General features: G+C 34.9%; 4 protein-coding genes across 5 annotated transcripts; 2 read left to right on the top strand and 2 right to left on the bottom strand.

The window, feature by feature from the left end:
- The first annotated feature begins 677 nt into the window (after positions 1–677).
- On the top strand, positions 678–2960 carry LOC131000491 (uncharacterized). Of its 2 annotated transcripts, none has more exons than XM_057926414.1 (3): positions 678–982; positions 1739–1813; positions 2561–2960. In XM_057926414.1, the coding sequence occupies exons 2-3, from the start codon at positions 1770–1772 to the stop codon at positions 2775–2777; spliced, it is 261 nt and encodes an 86-aa protein (XP_057782397.1). In that variant the 5' UTR covers positions 678–982; positions 1739–1769; the 3' UTR covers positions 2778–2960. The 2 variants fall into 2 exon arrangements, with proteins under 2 accessions (XP_057782397.1, XP_057782396.1); XM_057926413.1 differs by having other exon boundaries at positions 681–982; positions 1744–1813.
- A 314-nt stretch (positions 2961–3274) lies between these two features.
- Positions 3275–4340, bottom strand: LOC131000489 (NAD(P)H-quinone oxidoreductase subunit T, chloroplastic). Its single transcript, XM_057926411.1, has 2 exons — positions 3834–4340; positions 3275–3741 (listed from the first exon to the last, which is right to left on the bottom strand). Exons 1-2 carry the CDS (start codon positions 4067–4069, stop codon positions 3321–3323), a joined length of 657 nt encoding a protein of 218 aa, XP_057782394.1. The 5' UTR covers positions 4070–4340; the 3' UTR covers positions 3275–3320.
- Positions 4341–4562: 222 nt separating this feature from the next.
- Positions 4563–5253, bottom strand: LOC131000490 (monothiol glutaredoxin-S1-like). Its single transcript, XM_057926412.1, has one exon. The coding sequence runs from the start codon at positions 5192–5194 to the stop codon at positions 4691–4693; it is 504 nt and encodes a 167-aa protein (XP_057782395.1). The 5' UTR covers positions 5195–5253; the 3' UTR covers positions 4563–4690.
- A 9165-nt stretch (positions 5254–14418) lies between these two features.
- On the top strand, positions 14419–16937 carry LOC130997998 (uncharacterized). The gene is made up of 3 exons (XM_057923436.1): positions 14419–14859; positions 15269–16855; positions 16899–16937. The coding sequence occupies exons 2-3, from the start codon at positions 15434–15436 to the stop codon at positions 16935–16937; spliced, it is 1461 nt and encodes a 486-aa protein (XP_057779419.1). The 5' UTR covers positions 14419–14859; positions 15269–15433.
- The last annotated feature ends 43 nt before the right edge of the window (positions 16938–16980 follow it).

Below are 16980 nucleotides of genomic sequence, written 5' to 3' on the forward strand. Positions count from 1 at the left end.
TCGTTTCAAATTAGTTCGGTGAACGATTTTTTCTTACGTCGGCGTTGAAAATGACACGACGGCAGCCAAAATTAACATGGTGGCATATTTATGACATGTGGAAAAAAAATACACTCCCTCCGTCCTTAAAATAAGTTCATCTTTTTCCTTTTTGGGACGTCTCCCAAATTAGTTTCTCTTTCTTTCTTTCCATTTTTGGACAACTACCCTACCACTAATAATACTTTATTTATTCTTACATTTCACTTTTTCACCATTCCCAATACTAATTATAACACTTTTTCACCACTCTCAATACTAATTACTCCCTCCGTCCCACTCTAATAGGCTCAGTTTCCTTTTTGGGTTGTTCCACTCCAATAGACTCATTTTTCTTTTTGGGTAAAAAAGTTGTAGTTAATTTTCACCTTTTCACCACTTCCTATACTAATTATAACACATTTTTTTTTTCCACTATCAATACACTTTACCACTTCCTCCACTCCCAAAAATTCTTATCTCAAATTTCTCAAAAATTCTTTATCTTTTTAAGAGCCATCATTTTATTAAAAAATTATCTAACTAAATTCAATACAAATAAGCCATTAGTTAAATTGGTTAGAAGAGTAAAGGAATATGGGCCTAACATAAATAAATAAGCCTAACTATTTAAGTAAGCAGGCCCGATATATAAACCCATTAAAATCTTTTCCCTTTTTCTTTTCTATCCTGCATGCTTCTCTCTCCCTCTCTCACTCACCGCTTCTCTCCCTTCCCTTCCGTAAGACCCGGCGTCTCTTCGCCGTCGACCACCACCACGATCACCCTCATCTCTCTATCCAGTTTCTCTCTCTCACAACAAGCAGCAGTGCGCGACTAGCGCCGCGCCGCCGCCCTCGCCTAGCCTTCCCTGTCGCCCCGCCCGCCTCCTTCGGCATCGGCGTCTCCGTCCTCTGACTTCGCAGTAGCAGCAGATTCCAAAGCTCAATTTCCGGTATTTCAGGTAAGCCGGCAATATTTGTATGTTTTAGAAGTTCGATTTTTGATTTTATTTTTTTCCGCTGTAATTTGGGGCAAACTTGTTACTCTTTCTAGAATAAACTTTTCTTCGATGAATGATGAATGTTGGCTATTATAGATATATAGATAAGAGCTACCAGCATACTATGATATGTGGAAACATAGATATTCAGGGAGTTATATGCATAGCACTTTAAATTTAGGTTTGTCTTTACAACTGTTTTAACACAATAAGGATGGAATGCTCTGCATTGGTAAAAGATGTGCTCATCGTCTTTGAAAGTAAATGTATATATTTGAGTTGATTCTATATACACAATTTCATCACCTTATCTTTTTCTAAAAAATGAAACGGGAACTTCTTTCTTCAAGCTCAAACATAGCCGATTCTTTTTAACTTTTTGAGTTGTTAACATGAACAATGGTTATTAACCAAGGGACCAAATTCAGCCAACACTTTTACAAATTGCACAACAGATATAAGTTCACACTCTATTGGTGGAAAAATGGCCAAAACATGGCTGCATTTGGCTTATATATATAGATTATATCTGCCGCTCTTCATCTTCTTATTCTTACAATCTTCCACATTTCTCTCTACTCTCTATCCATTCTTTTTCACACTCCATAAAATCGTGTGTGTCAAATAGCGACTTATTATTAAAGACGACATAAAGTGATCTACGCCATGCCCAAATCTTCCACAGTAAAAGGCTTTCTCTGAAAATCTTTGAATCAGTGCAGATTCGAGGCGTGCAGTTTATAGGAGCATGGCTCTTAATTTGTCAAGGCTTCCCTTCTCCAGATTCTTCAGGTACTCATCGTTTGTTTCTTTCTCTTCTTCTTCTTCTTTTTCTTTTTCTTCTTTTTTTCCCCCCCACCATTTGATCTCTTGCTGCTGTAAACTGCATGTGTATGACTGCCGAATTCTGGTGGATTTCAATTTCATCCGTTAGGAATCGATAAATGTTTGAGACTTTACTGTTTTTTTTTGGTAAACTTAGTACTGTAATTTAAGCTATTGAATAATTCTGGACATTCTCTTCATTATCTTTAAAATCTTGAATTTTCGTGGAGCAAAGTTTATATTTAATGATTTTGATGAGAGAAGACTGATGATGAATTCATATTGGTTAGTATTTGATGAGAGCAAACATTCCAGGTTTTCTTGTTTGTTAAAATTGCTTATTTCCTCCAGAAGACTGCACTGATTCTGAGCTCACTAGCACTGGCTAATATGCCGAACTTTGACTGCCTGTTGTCATAATAGAATATTTAGAAGGTCTACAAGCATTGGTTGAATGCCGAACTTTGAATCCCTCTCCTCTTAATTGAAAACTTAGAAGTTCGGATGATACAGAAATTCAGAAACCGTTATTGGACTCAGAAATTTATGCGTTTTCTATCATCCCTTTTAGTCTTTGTGGAGTGGTTACCTTATGTTTTCTTTTGTTTAGTTGAACTAGGACCGAACATGTCCTCCAAACAACCTTCGATACGAATCTCTTGATAAACTATGTTTCTGATGTTGTAACGCCTTTTCTGTTTCCTCTATTCACAGGCAGCTGGAGCATGACATGGAAACTGTCGTTAAGGTGCTGCAGCCCGGACCTTTGGGAATAGTAGAACACAAGTTCACTGATGAGGAGATAAAAAGTGCCAATTCAACTGTAAAGAGAGCAGTAGAGAACTGGCGGAGGACTTCTTACTGTGAAAGGAATAATCCTATCATGAAAGATTTCATAGATGTCCAGACTTTTACTTTCCAAAACCCCTAGATGATCGGTGTAATTTGTAAGCTGGTCTATCATTTACTTCACTACCACAGATGTTTCTTTTTCACTATAGGTCAAATTACTTTACTTTCTTGTTGTGCGTCTGTTGCTTGCAGACCACAAATAGGAAAATGTTTGTTTGAAACTCAGTTATCACGTTAATGAAAAGGTACCTCTTGTTCTGAATTGTGTTGTGTGGTGTTCTCTTTGAACATGTGTTTAACTTTATAGCATCAAGGATGCAAGAATTGAGGACTTTGTGCCAGTGGATCTGAAGCAGTCTATTTCTTATAATTTCATGATGGAATAGTGTTATTAGGGCTTACTTGTTAGAGTTGTCATGGTGAAGTTTTCCCATTTCTCGTCGTATATGTGAATTGCTGGATTATATTTCTCTGTTAATCCTGAATCACTGGGTACTTGGTATGATTTGTTCTTGAGACATTCCAAAGAAAGTAGAATATGTATAGATATATGCAATTTCCATGTACAATGATCTGTTTTTGAAGTATAAATAAATTGTTCTATTTCTTTGAAGGTGTCCAACTAATAGGGCTCTTTGAAATAGACAACATATATTAGACAACATATAGAGAATATAATGATCAAAATATCAAAAGTTAGAGCTTGTGTTGCCTGGTCATTGAGCTCCATGTTCCTCCCCCCCAACCGATCCACCATGTCTGGAACCGACTCATATTGTTGTACTTCTCGCATGTATGGGTCGTCCAGTTTGATCCTCATCTTCTCTGCTTCTCGGCTTGCTGCCTCCTGAGCCAGTGTCCAGTCATAGAACTTGCGCTTCTCCTCGTTGCTTAGTACATTGTAAATCTCTCTTAATTTCATGAACTTTTCTGATGCTGTTCTCAGAGGAAGTACAGTGGTGTCGGGATGATATTCCTTTGACAGTCTCCGGTAGGCTGCCTTGATTTCTTCCATGTCAGCGTTCGTAGGTACTCCCAGAAACCTGATTGGCCAAAGCTTGGAAGCATCAATTCGGTGTTACTTATCAAAAGGTAAGAAGATTGAGTAATGAGATGATTGATGTGTAGTTTGTACTGGTAATATGAATCAGATGAACTGTTGAGCAGCTCCGAGAACTTCTCGCCAAGCGACCTGTCTTCCTCTTTGGCCTGCTCCTTTGTTGAGCTGGAGCTACTGCCCCCTATCCATCCTTCATCATCGCTCTCCCAGTGGATTCTCGTGTCGACTCCAGGTGGCGCCTGCTGCCTCTTTATCGCTGCTTGGAGTTGGGCCCTGCACGGCCAGGGCCTGGAATCTGCAGCAGCGTCCATGGCCGGTGAGTTCTCTTGCCCTTTGTGTTGAATGGGGAATTCTTGATTTGGTGATGTGGTTACTAGCTTAAAGTGAGAAGGAAGCAGGGGTAGCTGCTGTTGGTGCAGCCATGAGAGAGGAGGGAGAAAATCTGTTTGTTTCTAGTTTGAATTTGGGATTCAGAATTCAGACCAGGAGCAGAGGTTTCACCACCTCATCTTTCTGTGTGGCTCTGGATTCTTGCTGGAGTTGTTTTCAAGTGGGGTTTTGTTGTTAGTCCTGACAAAAAGAAATGTGGGAAAAATAATAAAAATCTATATATATATATATAATTCTTTTTTCTGGGAGAGAAATTAAGCCCATCTGAAGAGTCAAAATCTATTGGTTGTCTTAGATTGTTTGTTTGTTTGTTTTAAAAAACAAAAAAAAAAAACTATTGCACGTTTGCATGTGTATATATATATACATATTCTTTTTTGGAAGGCACGTTTACATGTATATTAATATGGCATGGAAGTAGGAATACCATATATAGTTATATTATGAGGGCCGGGGAAGAGATACAAAAAAGATTACATGGAAAATCAGTCATCAAAGCTGATTACTCTCTCCCACTAAGATTTGTGATCATGAAAATGCTACTATACCCAGATAGCCCTAGCCTTCCTGAGCAGTGGGACGAGTTCTCCCTTGACATGGAGGCTCATGACCTCGTTAGCGCCGCCGACGAGTTCTTGGTCGATGAAGACGGCCGGGAAGCTCGTCCTCCGCCCCGATGCCGTCGTGAGTGCCCTCTCCAGCTGCTGCCCGTTGGGCAGCTCATCGAGCTCGTAAACTGTGGGGTTGGCTCCAAAGCTGCAGATAAGTGTCTTGATGGTGTGAGACATGCAACAAGTACTCTTGCTGAATATCACCACCGGTTTGTCCGCCGTCAGCCTATTGATCGCCTCCATTTTGCGGCGGAAACCTAGTTTTTTTGCACGTGAGGTGGTAATGTACGTTGGTTTGATGGAGATTTTCTTGATTGTTTTCTTGGTGCTTTGGAGAAAACTTGCTCGGTTGTGAGAGTTTATATAATAGGAGTAGAGGGTGCATGCTGGTGGGCTCCACCATGCCACATCTTTTATTTCATCACCGTCTTCCATTTATTGTTTTATTTTGTACTAGCGACATCTAAGTATTAGTGAAATAAAATAAGAGATTGAAACATGTCATGGTTATTATATTAATGAAATTAACTAAAAATGAAATACGAATTTGATATTTATATCAAATTGAACTTGGAGAGTGTGTTTTGTGTGAGTATCGAGTTTAGAAAAATCATGAAATTGAACTTGAGACATTTATAGCTACATACTACATTGGTAGGCCACTATCAAAGGGTATATATTTTGGCCCTATGTTTTAACTTAAAGGGCAAGGGAAAAAAAAAGGTGGCCTAGATGAATTGTTCGCAAAGACAATTCATAGATTCTTATAATTTATGATTGGTTGATCTATACCTATCTTCATCATACATATAGACCAATTTATACTTGCGAAAGAAGGCAATGAGTTCCACATCAACAAAATCAAATTTTCTTAGATATACATTAGTTTCACTTACTCGTACATTACACTATGCTTGAAAAATTAACGTTGTCAATATATACTCCCTCCATTCCATGAAGCATGACACACTTCTTTTCGACACGGGAATTAAGAAATTGGTATTTTGTGTGTAAGTGTGGTAGGTGAAAAAATGAAATGTGAATAAAGGGTATTCTTTTTTGCCATTTTTAGAAACGTGTCATGTTTCGTGGGACAGATCCAAAAAGAAAACTGTGTCATGCTTCGTGGGACGGAGGGAGTACATTGTATCCACTCGCGTCGGACTATATCTATCTTTATCGTGCATACATATAGACCAACTTATTATACTTGCAAAAGAAGGCAATCACTTTCATATCAGCAAAATCAAATTTTCTTGTATATACATTGGTTTCACTTACTCAAACACTATACTTACATTACTCTTGAAAAACTAATGTTATCAATATATACATCGTATCCATGTACGAGTGCAAACTTTACTTTTTCTTATTATTATTATGATAAACGCTTGTAATATAGTTCTAAGAAAATTTAATAACTGAGAAATTACATTCATCATTAGTAAATTGTATCAACCGAAATTGATTGATCCGCCGCCACGTAAGTTTGAACATAAACAATATATATACTGCAAAAGAAAAAAACTTTGGGCTTGATTGAAGAATCAACAAGGTGGCAGTATTATCCATTTGTTGGCCATCTTTTCCTATTTAATGCGATTCCCTTTATTTATTTATTTATATTCAAGGCCCCTCCATGCAAAAAAGAATATCCAATTTTTGTTTTAGCCTTTCGAAAATTATAATTGGTTGAATTGTCCTTCAAAATTACAGTTGATAGAACTTTTTTGATGAGAAGATTGTGGTGGGGTTTGTAGAATAAAACGAAAAGACATAATATCAAGAATTTCTTGATAGTTTGTGGTGGGGTTTGTAGAATAAAACGAAATGAATATATTAAGAAGAATTTTTTTTTTGAATCTTAATTACCCTATATTAATTTAATTAGGAAATATAGTCGCTATAAAAAATGGTTGCTCTGAGCGTGGGTTGCGGTTGACTGAGGTTTTGTGACGTCTTTTCCGACGGTCAGTTGTTGCTAAATATTTTACAACGACCGTCTGTTGCAAAATATATAAAAAATTTAATTAGCTAGCAATAAATATACATGTTGTAAGAAAATGTAATTAATATTCGATTCAATTGCGAGAAAATGTAGTATATTTTGTAGCAATATTTAGAAATATATAATAATTAATATAAAAAGTTAAAGAAGTATTTAAAAAATCTTGCAACGGAGTTTCTGTCGCAACTTACATTCCAAGGTCGTTGCAACCTTTCTCGTCGGCCAGCAAACATAGCGACAAATTTTTATCATTGCTAGCTAGCAATGGAGGTGGCCGTTGTAGAAACTTCACAAATACGAATTTTGCGATGACGACTACCGACTGATTTTACGATGATATCTCCATCGTGGACTCCATTTCAAGCCTAGCAATGACACGTGGCACCCGTCACAACATTCTTTTACGATCATGATTTCAACGTCGGCCCACAATCTATCGGAAGTCTGTCCCAAAGCCAAACTTGCGATGGAAAAAGTGGGATATAACAACAAAAATTTCATCGTTAAAATTTTATTTTATTTATAATGATATGTATTTATGTCCCTACACACACTATTTAATTATTGCGTTTCCTATTTACAAAATATACATTATATAAGCTCAAATTTTATGGGCTCCACAAAAAGAGTCTGTAGCATAATGAGTTCAATTACAATTTCTTTTGTCTCATTTTCGTCATGATGAGGAGTAAATCATGGGATCAATATTACTCACCAGCGTTAAGTGAATCATGAAATCTCCAGCGACGACTTATTTGAAAGGGGAATCATAAATTTATTATTATTATTATTATTATTATTATTATTATTATTATTATTATTATTATTTAATTGCTTAGAATGCTGCCTTGGTAGAGCTGAGGAGCGAGACGGTTGCCAAATACTCCCCCCGTCCACGAAAGAACTTCCTATCTTTCCTTTCTGAGACGTCCACAAAAGAACTTCCTACCTATTTTTGGACTATACCACACCACTTATAATTCTATCACTTTTCACTTTTCACAACTCTCAATATTAATTATAACACATTTTCACTACTCTCAATACACTTAACTACCTTTTATCCACTCTTAATATACTCAACAACATTTTTTCTTAAAACCCGTGTCACTCCCTCCTAGGAAGTTCTTTCATGGACGGAGGGAGTATATGAAATCTCGCCTGAGAAAAAAGATTCCCAACAACGAAAAGGGTAAAGAAAAGAATAAGGATCAACATGCTCAAGCTTTATGGCCCTAAGGTGGAAACAAACAAAATTTTTAGTTATTAGTCAATATAGCTTAAATTTAATGGTAATTGAGAAAAGCTATATATTTTGCCCTCGCATGATAGTATTATAATTTATAAATAAGCAACATTTGTAAATTGTAAGGGTTACGTGCATTGAATACATTGAAATTATTCTCTTCAATACAAGTTTTCTGCAAAGAGTCCTTGGATTATTTGTGGGTTTTAAGAGCTGTACGTTACACTATTCTTCATCTTTTTTATTGTTCACAACACCAGGTTAATGATTTCTTTAGATAATTTTATATTTAATGGGATTTTGTAATTTCTTGCTTCATCACATTGTTTAACTTAAAAGTTGCGTTAAATATTTATCTGATCATTTAATAAATAAAATTAATGCTAGGGTTAACAACACGTTTGCAACTAGCTAGCCTTTTCTTTCCTAGTGGTCGTTTTGACATAAAATTATTCATCGAAAGGGAAAAAAAATATTCTCCACTTCTTGGCAAATAATTAGTGTACTTAAAAATGTGCGAAATGCTACCAAATAAATATACATCCTTATCTAATGTGATTCTTGGTGAAAAAGTGGGCATATTTAAGCATCAAATGCCGGTGATTTTATCTATACCAAGTCAGAATTTGTAATACATAGATTTATAATAAGATTAGTTTTGGTCGGTTGTTTAGTAAAAGAAGTAATACTTTTTTTTAAAATTAACACAATCTTAGTTATCCTAATAAATCAAGATTCTTTGCCTCTCGAGGATGCTAAATATAGGTAGATGAGTGACAAGAAATTATTATGATGACATGTGGGGGAATTTCATTTTTGGCCTCTAATAAATGGTTAGTGGAGAATTTTAGTGGTGGATAAGTAGAGAGTAAATTAGAATAATTAACCTCTCGCATTATGTAAGGCGAAGGATTAAAGACCACAATCTTTGAAAGATAATTGTACCTCTAATTTACTTTCTTAAAGTCGTGACGTGTACTGACTTCTCTTAAGATTATTGACCGGTTAAAGTTTCCTCGCAAATTCGCAATGATGAGTTTAATATTGTAGTTATTTAATTATTTTGAAACAATGCATTATATAAACAATTTGTGATATAATAGAATAAGATGTAAAATTGTAATCAGTCGCTGTTTTCATTCCCAGTACTTTTTGACATGCAAGTATATATCTTTGTAATATTTGATTTTTTTTATTTGTGAACTTTTGCTATATTTAATTTATTTCATTTCAAAAATAAAATAAAATTGTTAGTCTTACTTTGAGAGTGCTAGCGTCGAGTCAAGACATAATCATAAATTATCTATAGCCAATGTCTTTTTTTCCCTCTCAGTATTTAGGTTTTTCAGAGATAACAATATGACCGTTGTAAGATATTTTAATTCAATAGACATTAATCTATTCAAGCTTGTAATCTTCCAATCACGAAATTGCTGCTTCAAATATAAACTAGGCGACATGGCTTGTAATTTAATATTAATTTAAGGGTAGCAGAAATTATGAACTCTAAACTTAGATTACAAAAAAATATAGGTTTCACTTGTAAAAGAGCAAACGACCTAATTCTTACCACTAAATTAAAGCAGCGGTTATAATTCCATTGCTGACCGCTCAATAATCGTACAACCCCATAAATCAATCTTTCATTTCCAAATAATTCATTTTTTTATTATTATTAATTAGAATAGATCATATAATCCATCACACCTTGAAAATACAGAAAATTAAAAAATATACTACCATCTGTGCTTAAATGGGCTTGTAACTCTTAGAGGCCCATAGATTGTATATTGTATAACCCACAATTGAAAATGTCCAAAAATGATTAAAGAATAAATCAAGAATCAAATAACTTTGCTATATATGAAATGAACATGCCTAACTTAATATGTTTTTCAAAATGATTTGTTGTTGAGGAATGTAGATAAGGGCCAATAGAGATTGATATATTTTGACAAAATGCAATCACAAAGGTTAGCATCTGATGTGTGATGCGCATTTAGATATGTAAGATGACAAGTGTGTTGCAAGAATTATGCTAACTCCTGCAGCTTTACAATAAGATTCTTTCTTGATGATCATCATCTGCAACAAAAAGATAACCAGAAATTAAACACAAGGCAAAATCAATGATGTTTGTAATCTTGATCATATATTTCTGTGAGGAACAAATCAGGAATCTTGACCAATAATATATATTTAGTTTATTTTATCCTAATTACCAAGTTGTAGTAATAATGTAATTGCAGGGCCGGCCCTCGGCATAGGTGACCGCCCAGGGTCCATGATTCTAATTTCTAAGGAGCCCCAAAATATTATACTCTTTTAATTATATATGTTATTTGAGTCAAAAGAAATTATATTTGCTTATTTTTAGGTATTATTTGGGTCCAAAAAATTATATCCACTTAATTAAAATATTTTTTTAATGGCCCAAAAAAATAAAAAATTCAAATGCTAATTGTTTGACAATTTTATGTGTTGAAAATGATTTTATAGAAAATTTTGAAACAAATAATATTATAAATGACTTTGCAAGTAAAAAAGTTAGGAAAAATTATTTCGTGTAATTAATATAATATACTTATTGTATTTTTATATAATGGTCATTACATATTTTATAATGGTAAATAGAGGGCTCATTCTTTTTTTTTTCTTTTTTTTGATAAATTATCAGTATTAAATAAAGAAATTTAAAAGTCGCGTCACAAAATGGACCCAACCTGAATTTTTGGGCGGTCTGAACCATGGTTAAAGTTGTTACTGTTTATTGATGACATTGGTTATTAATGGATTGTGTAAAAGAAAGAAAGTCGACAAAGCAAGAAAATTGATGCACGATTTGGTTAGAAGAGAGGTTAAACAAAAATGCTTATACTTTCAACACTTGAAGATACTTACGTGAAGAAACCTGATCACGAGGCGAGGGAGTGAATGGAGAAAGCAAGGCTGGATTTCAATGTGGCGACATATATTTTTTGAATTGAATGTTAAGCGATTTTTAAATTGAAAATGCAGTGAAGGTGTAGTGTTGGTCTCATACGAGTAAATATACTAATTATTAATTTTTTTCGATTGCTTTTAACTTGCTGATAGGACTGATCAATTAATTGAAGTGTTAGCTCTTAGGTGACTAGATCAACACATTGTGAGTGAACTGATTTTGTCCATTATTTAGAGTCATATCAATTAATTAACCTACCGACAGCTTGAAAACTTATAAGTTGAACATATACTGATGTTGTGCGGAATGTGGTGATTAAGCACTGCTCGCATTGTTTGAAAATCTTTAAGTTATTTAATCAGCTTGGAGATTAGTCAGTTTAATGCAGATCAACTGAGATGGTCAGCTGATGAGAGATGTTGATGGAGACTTGATCAATTGATGTGGTCTGTTGATGTGAAGGTGAGCTAAGTGATGACAATTTAATAATAATTAATTTAACAGAAAGTAAAAGAGCATATAATGTTTAACGTGTACACACCTGATAAACAGGTGAATCCATTTAACCTTAAATTGATCCATGGGTTAAACGATTGTGACCGAAATTACCTTTGCTTTCGGTCTCCTAGCACTTTGCATTTACTTGTGTCTATTTGTTTTTGTTTTTTTCTTGATCGGATAAAGTAATGTTAGAAGTTAGCAGTTACAACAAACCTAATCTCTTCTTGAAGACGATGGGCAACTTGCTCATTAATATAATCAGCTTACTCACATCACATCGTGAAGGCCCCATCCGACTTGTAATTAAGTAATTACAAGAATCACTACAAGAGCATTTTGCAAATTTGCACTGGAGTATAATAGAGAAAAATTGCATTTTTTAGGCCCAATTTTATAATTAATAAGCGACCTAAGGCCCAAAATAATTTGGGCTTCTGAAAATATAACAATGTATCAACGTGTGTATCTTTGTATTTTTTATTAGTCCTTTTTTTGTTTTTCTGATTTTATTTTTTGTGTAGGGATTCAGTCCTATTTTTATTTGCATAAAAATTTGGCTCTTAAATACAGCTTCCCATAAAGAACCAAATCTTAATGTAAATAATTGTACGATACAAATAAAAACAAAACATAATTCAAGAAAGAAAAATGAAAGGTGCATGAATTTAAAAAAAGTCCAGTTTCCTTCTAATTTGAACTTATTTCAATTTAGGTGGCGTAGTATAACAACAAAAAGTACACTCACATAGGGGCTTTAATTTGAAGTAAATGATTTGGATCAATTTTGAAAATATAATAATAATCGATAATTAAAATAATAACTCAAATTAAATGGAAATGCAACACGATTACAATACTATTTGGACAACGAAATACAGTCTGTTGGTAAGACGTTTTTCTTTCAATCAATAGGTCGGAGATTTGAATTACCTAAAGAATAGAGAATCAGGGTGTGAGTGTGTTATTTCTTCTTTAGGGTAATAATTGGAAAAAAAAAAATGTACCATTTGACATGCATTGTATTAGCTCAATAAACCTATTTATTTGGTCAACAATCCCTATGTGGTCACGCCATCTAATTTTATTATTATTATTATTATTATAAAAATTATAATGAGATTAATTGTGCACCTTCATCGGCACAATATCAGTATATGGCGTCGGATAAATTCCTTTCGCATCAATCTCTTTTGATTTGTACCATACATCATACATGACACATATACTTGAGAAAAACTGAAACAATAAAAGAAGAAAATAAAAAGATCAATATGTCACGGAAAGTTAGATTTTGTAACGTGTGGTGTATCTTATCATGAGATTTTTTTTATTTTTATCTTTTTCATTTTTTGGGTGTGTAACAAATATTATTAATATACGATTTTATTAAGGAGGAAAAAAAGAAAAAAAAGAACCTAGAAAAAACTCTTGAATGCACAGAAATAAGAAAATTCATAACCAGGAAAAATAGTACTCGTCTAACAGTGAAAAGAAAAACAAAAGAAGCCAAAAAAAAGACACCGCGGTAAAAAAGAGGGGAAGAACTTCAAGAGCTCCAACCTAACCATCCCCCTTAAATATTTTCGGACTCTCCGCGCCGCCAAGAAAAGAGCACTAAGCATCAACAAGTGCATCAAACAAAACACAATGGTTGATGATCAGCTCAAAAGCTGTTTTTTTTTTTTTTTTCCTTTTGAAAATAGGCTCAAAAGCTTTCTAATTAAATTATGTATATTTTCTAATTAAATTATGTATATTTTATTTTATTTTTTTGAAACGAAATTATGTATATTTTTAAAGATTTGGTATTCCAGCTCACATGACTTGCGTTTCGAATAAAACAATTTTAAGTTGCTTTATAGTCAATTTTCACGTCCACATAAAAAAATTAAAAAAAATTAAAAAATTCCTGTCGACATAAAATATCCTCTAAATTAATCTACTTTGATATTGGCACCCATCTATCAATAATATAGAGAAGACACGTGTAATATTATTTAAATGAGCAACATTGGTCAAATGTATTTCCCATTTATTTTCAAGATCAGTATTTATTGTGTATTTCGTCTCAAGAGAAAAGTATTTATTGTGTATTTAAATGCAACCACACCTACGAAATCTATAATTACGTATCTTAAATTAATATACTTGTAGTAAAGTACACAAATTTTTAATAAATTTAATTTTTTTCGTGATCTTTATTTATTTATTTTTAAATACATTATCTTTCGATTTTTTCTGATTTTTCCCACGAATATGAAATAACCCAAATAGAAACTGATTTTAGGATTTTGACTTAGACGATTTTTTAATACATAAGCGTGAGGGATAATAAAGATGGTATATATAATAAAGCCGAGGTATTTGTGAATTGAAAATCTCTCAGGCTTAAGTATCAAAAAATCTAAATCAAAAGTCCTAAAATCGGCTTCTATTTGGAGGTATTTCATACTCGTGGATAAAATCAGAAAAAATTGAAATGGAGTGTATTTTTTTTTCTTCAAATTTTAAAGATCATAGAAAAAAATTAGAATTTATTGAAATTTCATGTATTTTACGACAAATATCTCTTAATTTAATTATAGTTTGAGAGCCTAAATTAATTGATTTTCTTACGTTAATTTAATCAACGTACATTGTATGTCTATATGATTTACAGATTTAGTACTAGCTAGCTACGTATATACTTACGTGAAGTATTGCTTCTAAAAATATGTAGAATGAATTATAAATATGTAAAAATTATACAAGTAAATTATAGTGACAATACATAGTAATAGTAGTAGCATTTTTGATAAAATAAATAAGTTTTGTATCACACCCCATAAATAAATAAGTTTTGTAGCACATTTGACCTAAAGTACATAAGTACAAGTCAATAAAGTGAATGATAGTGACATATTACTTATTTTTGATTTAAAAATAACCAAATAAAATCAAAATCTGATTCTCTCTCTCTCTCTATTCACGTTAAAATTAAAACTGAGTAAGCAAACCATATCTTATGGCATTATGGCGTGAATTTATGTGATCAAAATCTGATTCTCTCTCTTTGATTTAAAAATAACCGAAATCACGTTAAAATGTGATTTAAAAATAAGCAAAATCTGATTCTCTCTCTCTCTATTCACGTTTATGGCGTGATTTTATGTGATATTATGGTTGTTGGGTGCATTTACACCAACTCAAACACTTGTTAAGGAAACAACCTTAAATTCACGAAATTAAATGCTCCGTACACGGCTGCTGTGGGTAGTTAATGAAGGATACCAACCAAATGTTCATTCATCAGACATTTGAACAAGAAAGAAGAAGAAAATCCTCTCAATACACATACACGACTCATACACGGTTGCTCAAAAATTCAAAAAAAAATCATCTAAAGGCTTGTATTACATAAGGTATGTGAAATACATATTTTTTTTTAATTTTCGGCTGTACACGGTTGGTGTTCTAGAGTACACGGTTGTACACGGTTTGAGTTTTAGTGATTTTTTGTTGTTTATTTCAATAATTATGTTATATATATGACTTATTACATGTTTTGGACTAAAAAACGGCATAAAAAAAACACTCTGTACGCAAATTACCTTATTTTTGAACCCTTAGTGTTCTGCTGTACACGGTTAGGGTTTCTGTGTACACGGTTGTGTACACGGTTGTACACGGTGGTCGAATTTGCTGTACACGGTTGGGTTGAATATGATTTTGAGGTTATTTTTAGCATGTTTGTATATTCAGTTGATGTATTGGGGTACACGGTTTCCTGTTTGTGTATTTAAATGTTGTATTTTTGTCGTTTTGAAGCAGATGTCGTTTCAAGCAATCGTTATACGGCACAGTGGTCAGTGGAAATTAACCGAGTATGAAGGAGGCGATGAGGTTGTCGTGTACATGTCTAAGGAAGACCTTTGTCATGCGAAGTTGATGTAAGAGGTGCACGATCAATTAAACGAGGATGGTCGATCCACTTATATGCTTTTCTACACATCGACCACGGACGAAGGGCGAAGAATAAAAGTGGCTTTGAAGACTGATTCGGATTTGAACCGACTGATTTCCGAGCATAAGAAATATCCCGTTGTTTACGTGATCGAGAAGGGCAAACAATCTGCGGCTCCGGTTCCTCAGACTCAAGAGCGGGTATATTATGAGGGACATCGGTCTACTGTGTTTCCTATCGAGACGGACGTTGGAAGAAGTATCCCTACACATGATGATAGTAGGGACGATTCATCGTCGCAGGAGGAGGAAGACGAGTCCGAGTCTTCGGATGAGGAAGAAGAGGCGATACGACGTAGAGAGATATTGGATTCAGTGTCGACTGAACAGGAAGCGTGGAGACAGACAGGGCCTCAGAATTTCACATCGGATGATCAGCCCGATGTCGAGCCTCGTGTTGGAGTTCAGCAGCTTGAGGCACGTGACTGGGGGATTCCAGTCCTCGATTTTGATGATGCGCCGGCATTAGGTTGGGAGGATTCTAACGTATTGGAGAGCGGGATATTATCAGTGGGGGCTCTATTCCGGTCGAAGGATGATTTGGCAATCGCTGTTGGCCTGTACCATATGGAGAATCACGTGGAGTACGCCGTGCATCGTTCCAGTACGACCCGTTTGTGGTTTGTTTGCAAGCATGGCAACGGTTGTCCGTTCATGCTGCGAGCCGTTCAGAGTGCATCGATCTGGAGAGTGATCAAGGTGGTGATGGATCATACCTGCCACACGGATTTGAATTGCACTGCCCCGAGACAGATTCCGGCGAGGGTTGTTGGAAGATATTTTGCACAGAAATTGGTAGGCGAGGGGGTCGTTTTGAAGCCGAAGGAGATGATTTCAGAGATGCAGCGCTTATTCGGTATTGAGATCAATTACAGCTTCGCTCTCCGTGCAAGAAACATCGCGATTGAGATGACGTATGGTGATTTTGGGAACTCGTATCAGATGCTCCCATCGTATTTGTATATGCTGAGAATGAGTAATCCCGGCACATTATACGACCTTGAGATGAAGGACGATGGCAAGTTTCATCATATGTTTGTTGCACTTGGACAGAGCGTGGCTGCCTTTGAGAAGGGTTACTTGAGGCCGGTCATCGTCGTAGACGGGACCCATCTGAAGGGAAGGAACGGCGGCATTTTGTTCGTCGTTGTTACAAAGGATGGGAACGAAGCAATATTTCCTCTCGCAGTTGGGCTTGGTCCTATCGAGAACGACGGGTCTTGGACTTGGTTCTTCCACCGACTGCGGACTTGCTTTGGTCAGCCGGATGATCTCTTGATTGTGTCTGATCAGCACAAGAGCATCAGAAATGCTGTGGAGTGTGTCTACCCGAACGTCCCTCACGGGTTGTGCTATTACCATATCCAGAAGAATCTCGCGCATTATGGGCAGCATGTAGCTGCAGTCTTCAAAGCAGCGGCATATTCCTATCGATCAGACGACTTTCAAAGGAATTTTTCTGCGCTTCAAGTACTGAAAGTCAACGCGCACACACGCCTCGACACTATTGGTGTGGAGAG

This window comes from Salvia miltiorrhiza, chromosome 8 (assembly GCF_028751815.1).
Source record: "Salvia miltiorrhiza cultivar Shanhuang (shh) chromosome 8, IMPLAD_Smil_shh, whole genome shotgun sequence".
Lineage (NCBI taxonomy): Eukaryota > Viridiplantae > Streptophyta > Magnoliopsida > Lamiales > Lamiaceae > Salvia > Salvia miltiorrhiza.

Bases quoted from the DNA above. Each gene is read 5' to 3' on its own strand.
- LOC131000491 (XM_057926414.1), top strand. From the start codon at position 1,770: ATGGCTCTTAATTTGTCAAGGCTTCCCTTCTCCAGATTCTTCAG. The intron at 1,814-2,560 runs GTACTCATCGTT...CTCTATTCACAG, and splicing joins CCCTTCTCCAGATTCTTCAG to GCAGCTGGAGCATGACATGG.
- LOC131000489 (XM_057926411.1), bottom strand. From the start codon at position 4,069: ATGGACGCTGCTGCAGATTCCAGGCCCTGGCCGTGCAGGGCCCAACTC. The intron at 3,742-3,833 runs GTACAAACTACA...TTGGCCAATCAG, and splicing joins TCATCTGATTCATATTACCA to GTTTCTGGGAGTACCTACGA.
- LOC131000490 (XM_057926412.1), bottom strand. From the start codon at position 5,194: ATGGAAGACGGTGATGAAATAAAAGATGTGGCATGGTGGAGCCCACCA.
- LOC130997998 (XM_057923436.1), top strand. From the start codon at position 15,434: ATGCTTTTCTACACATCGACCACGGACGAAGGGCGAAGAATAAAAGTG. The intron at 16,856-16,898 runs GTAGCTGCAGTC...CCTATCGATCAG, and splicing joins TCGCGCATTATGGGCAGCAT to ACGACTTTCAAAGGAATTTT.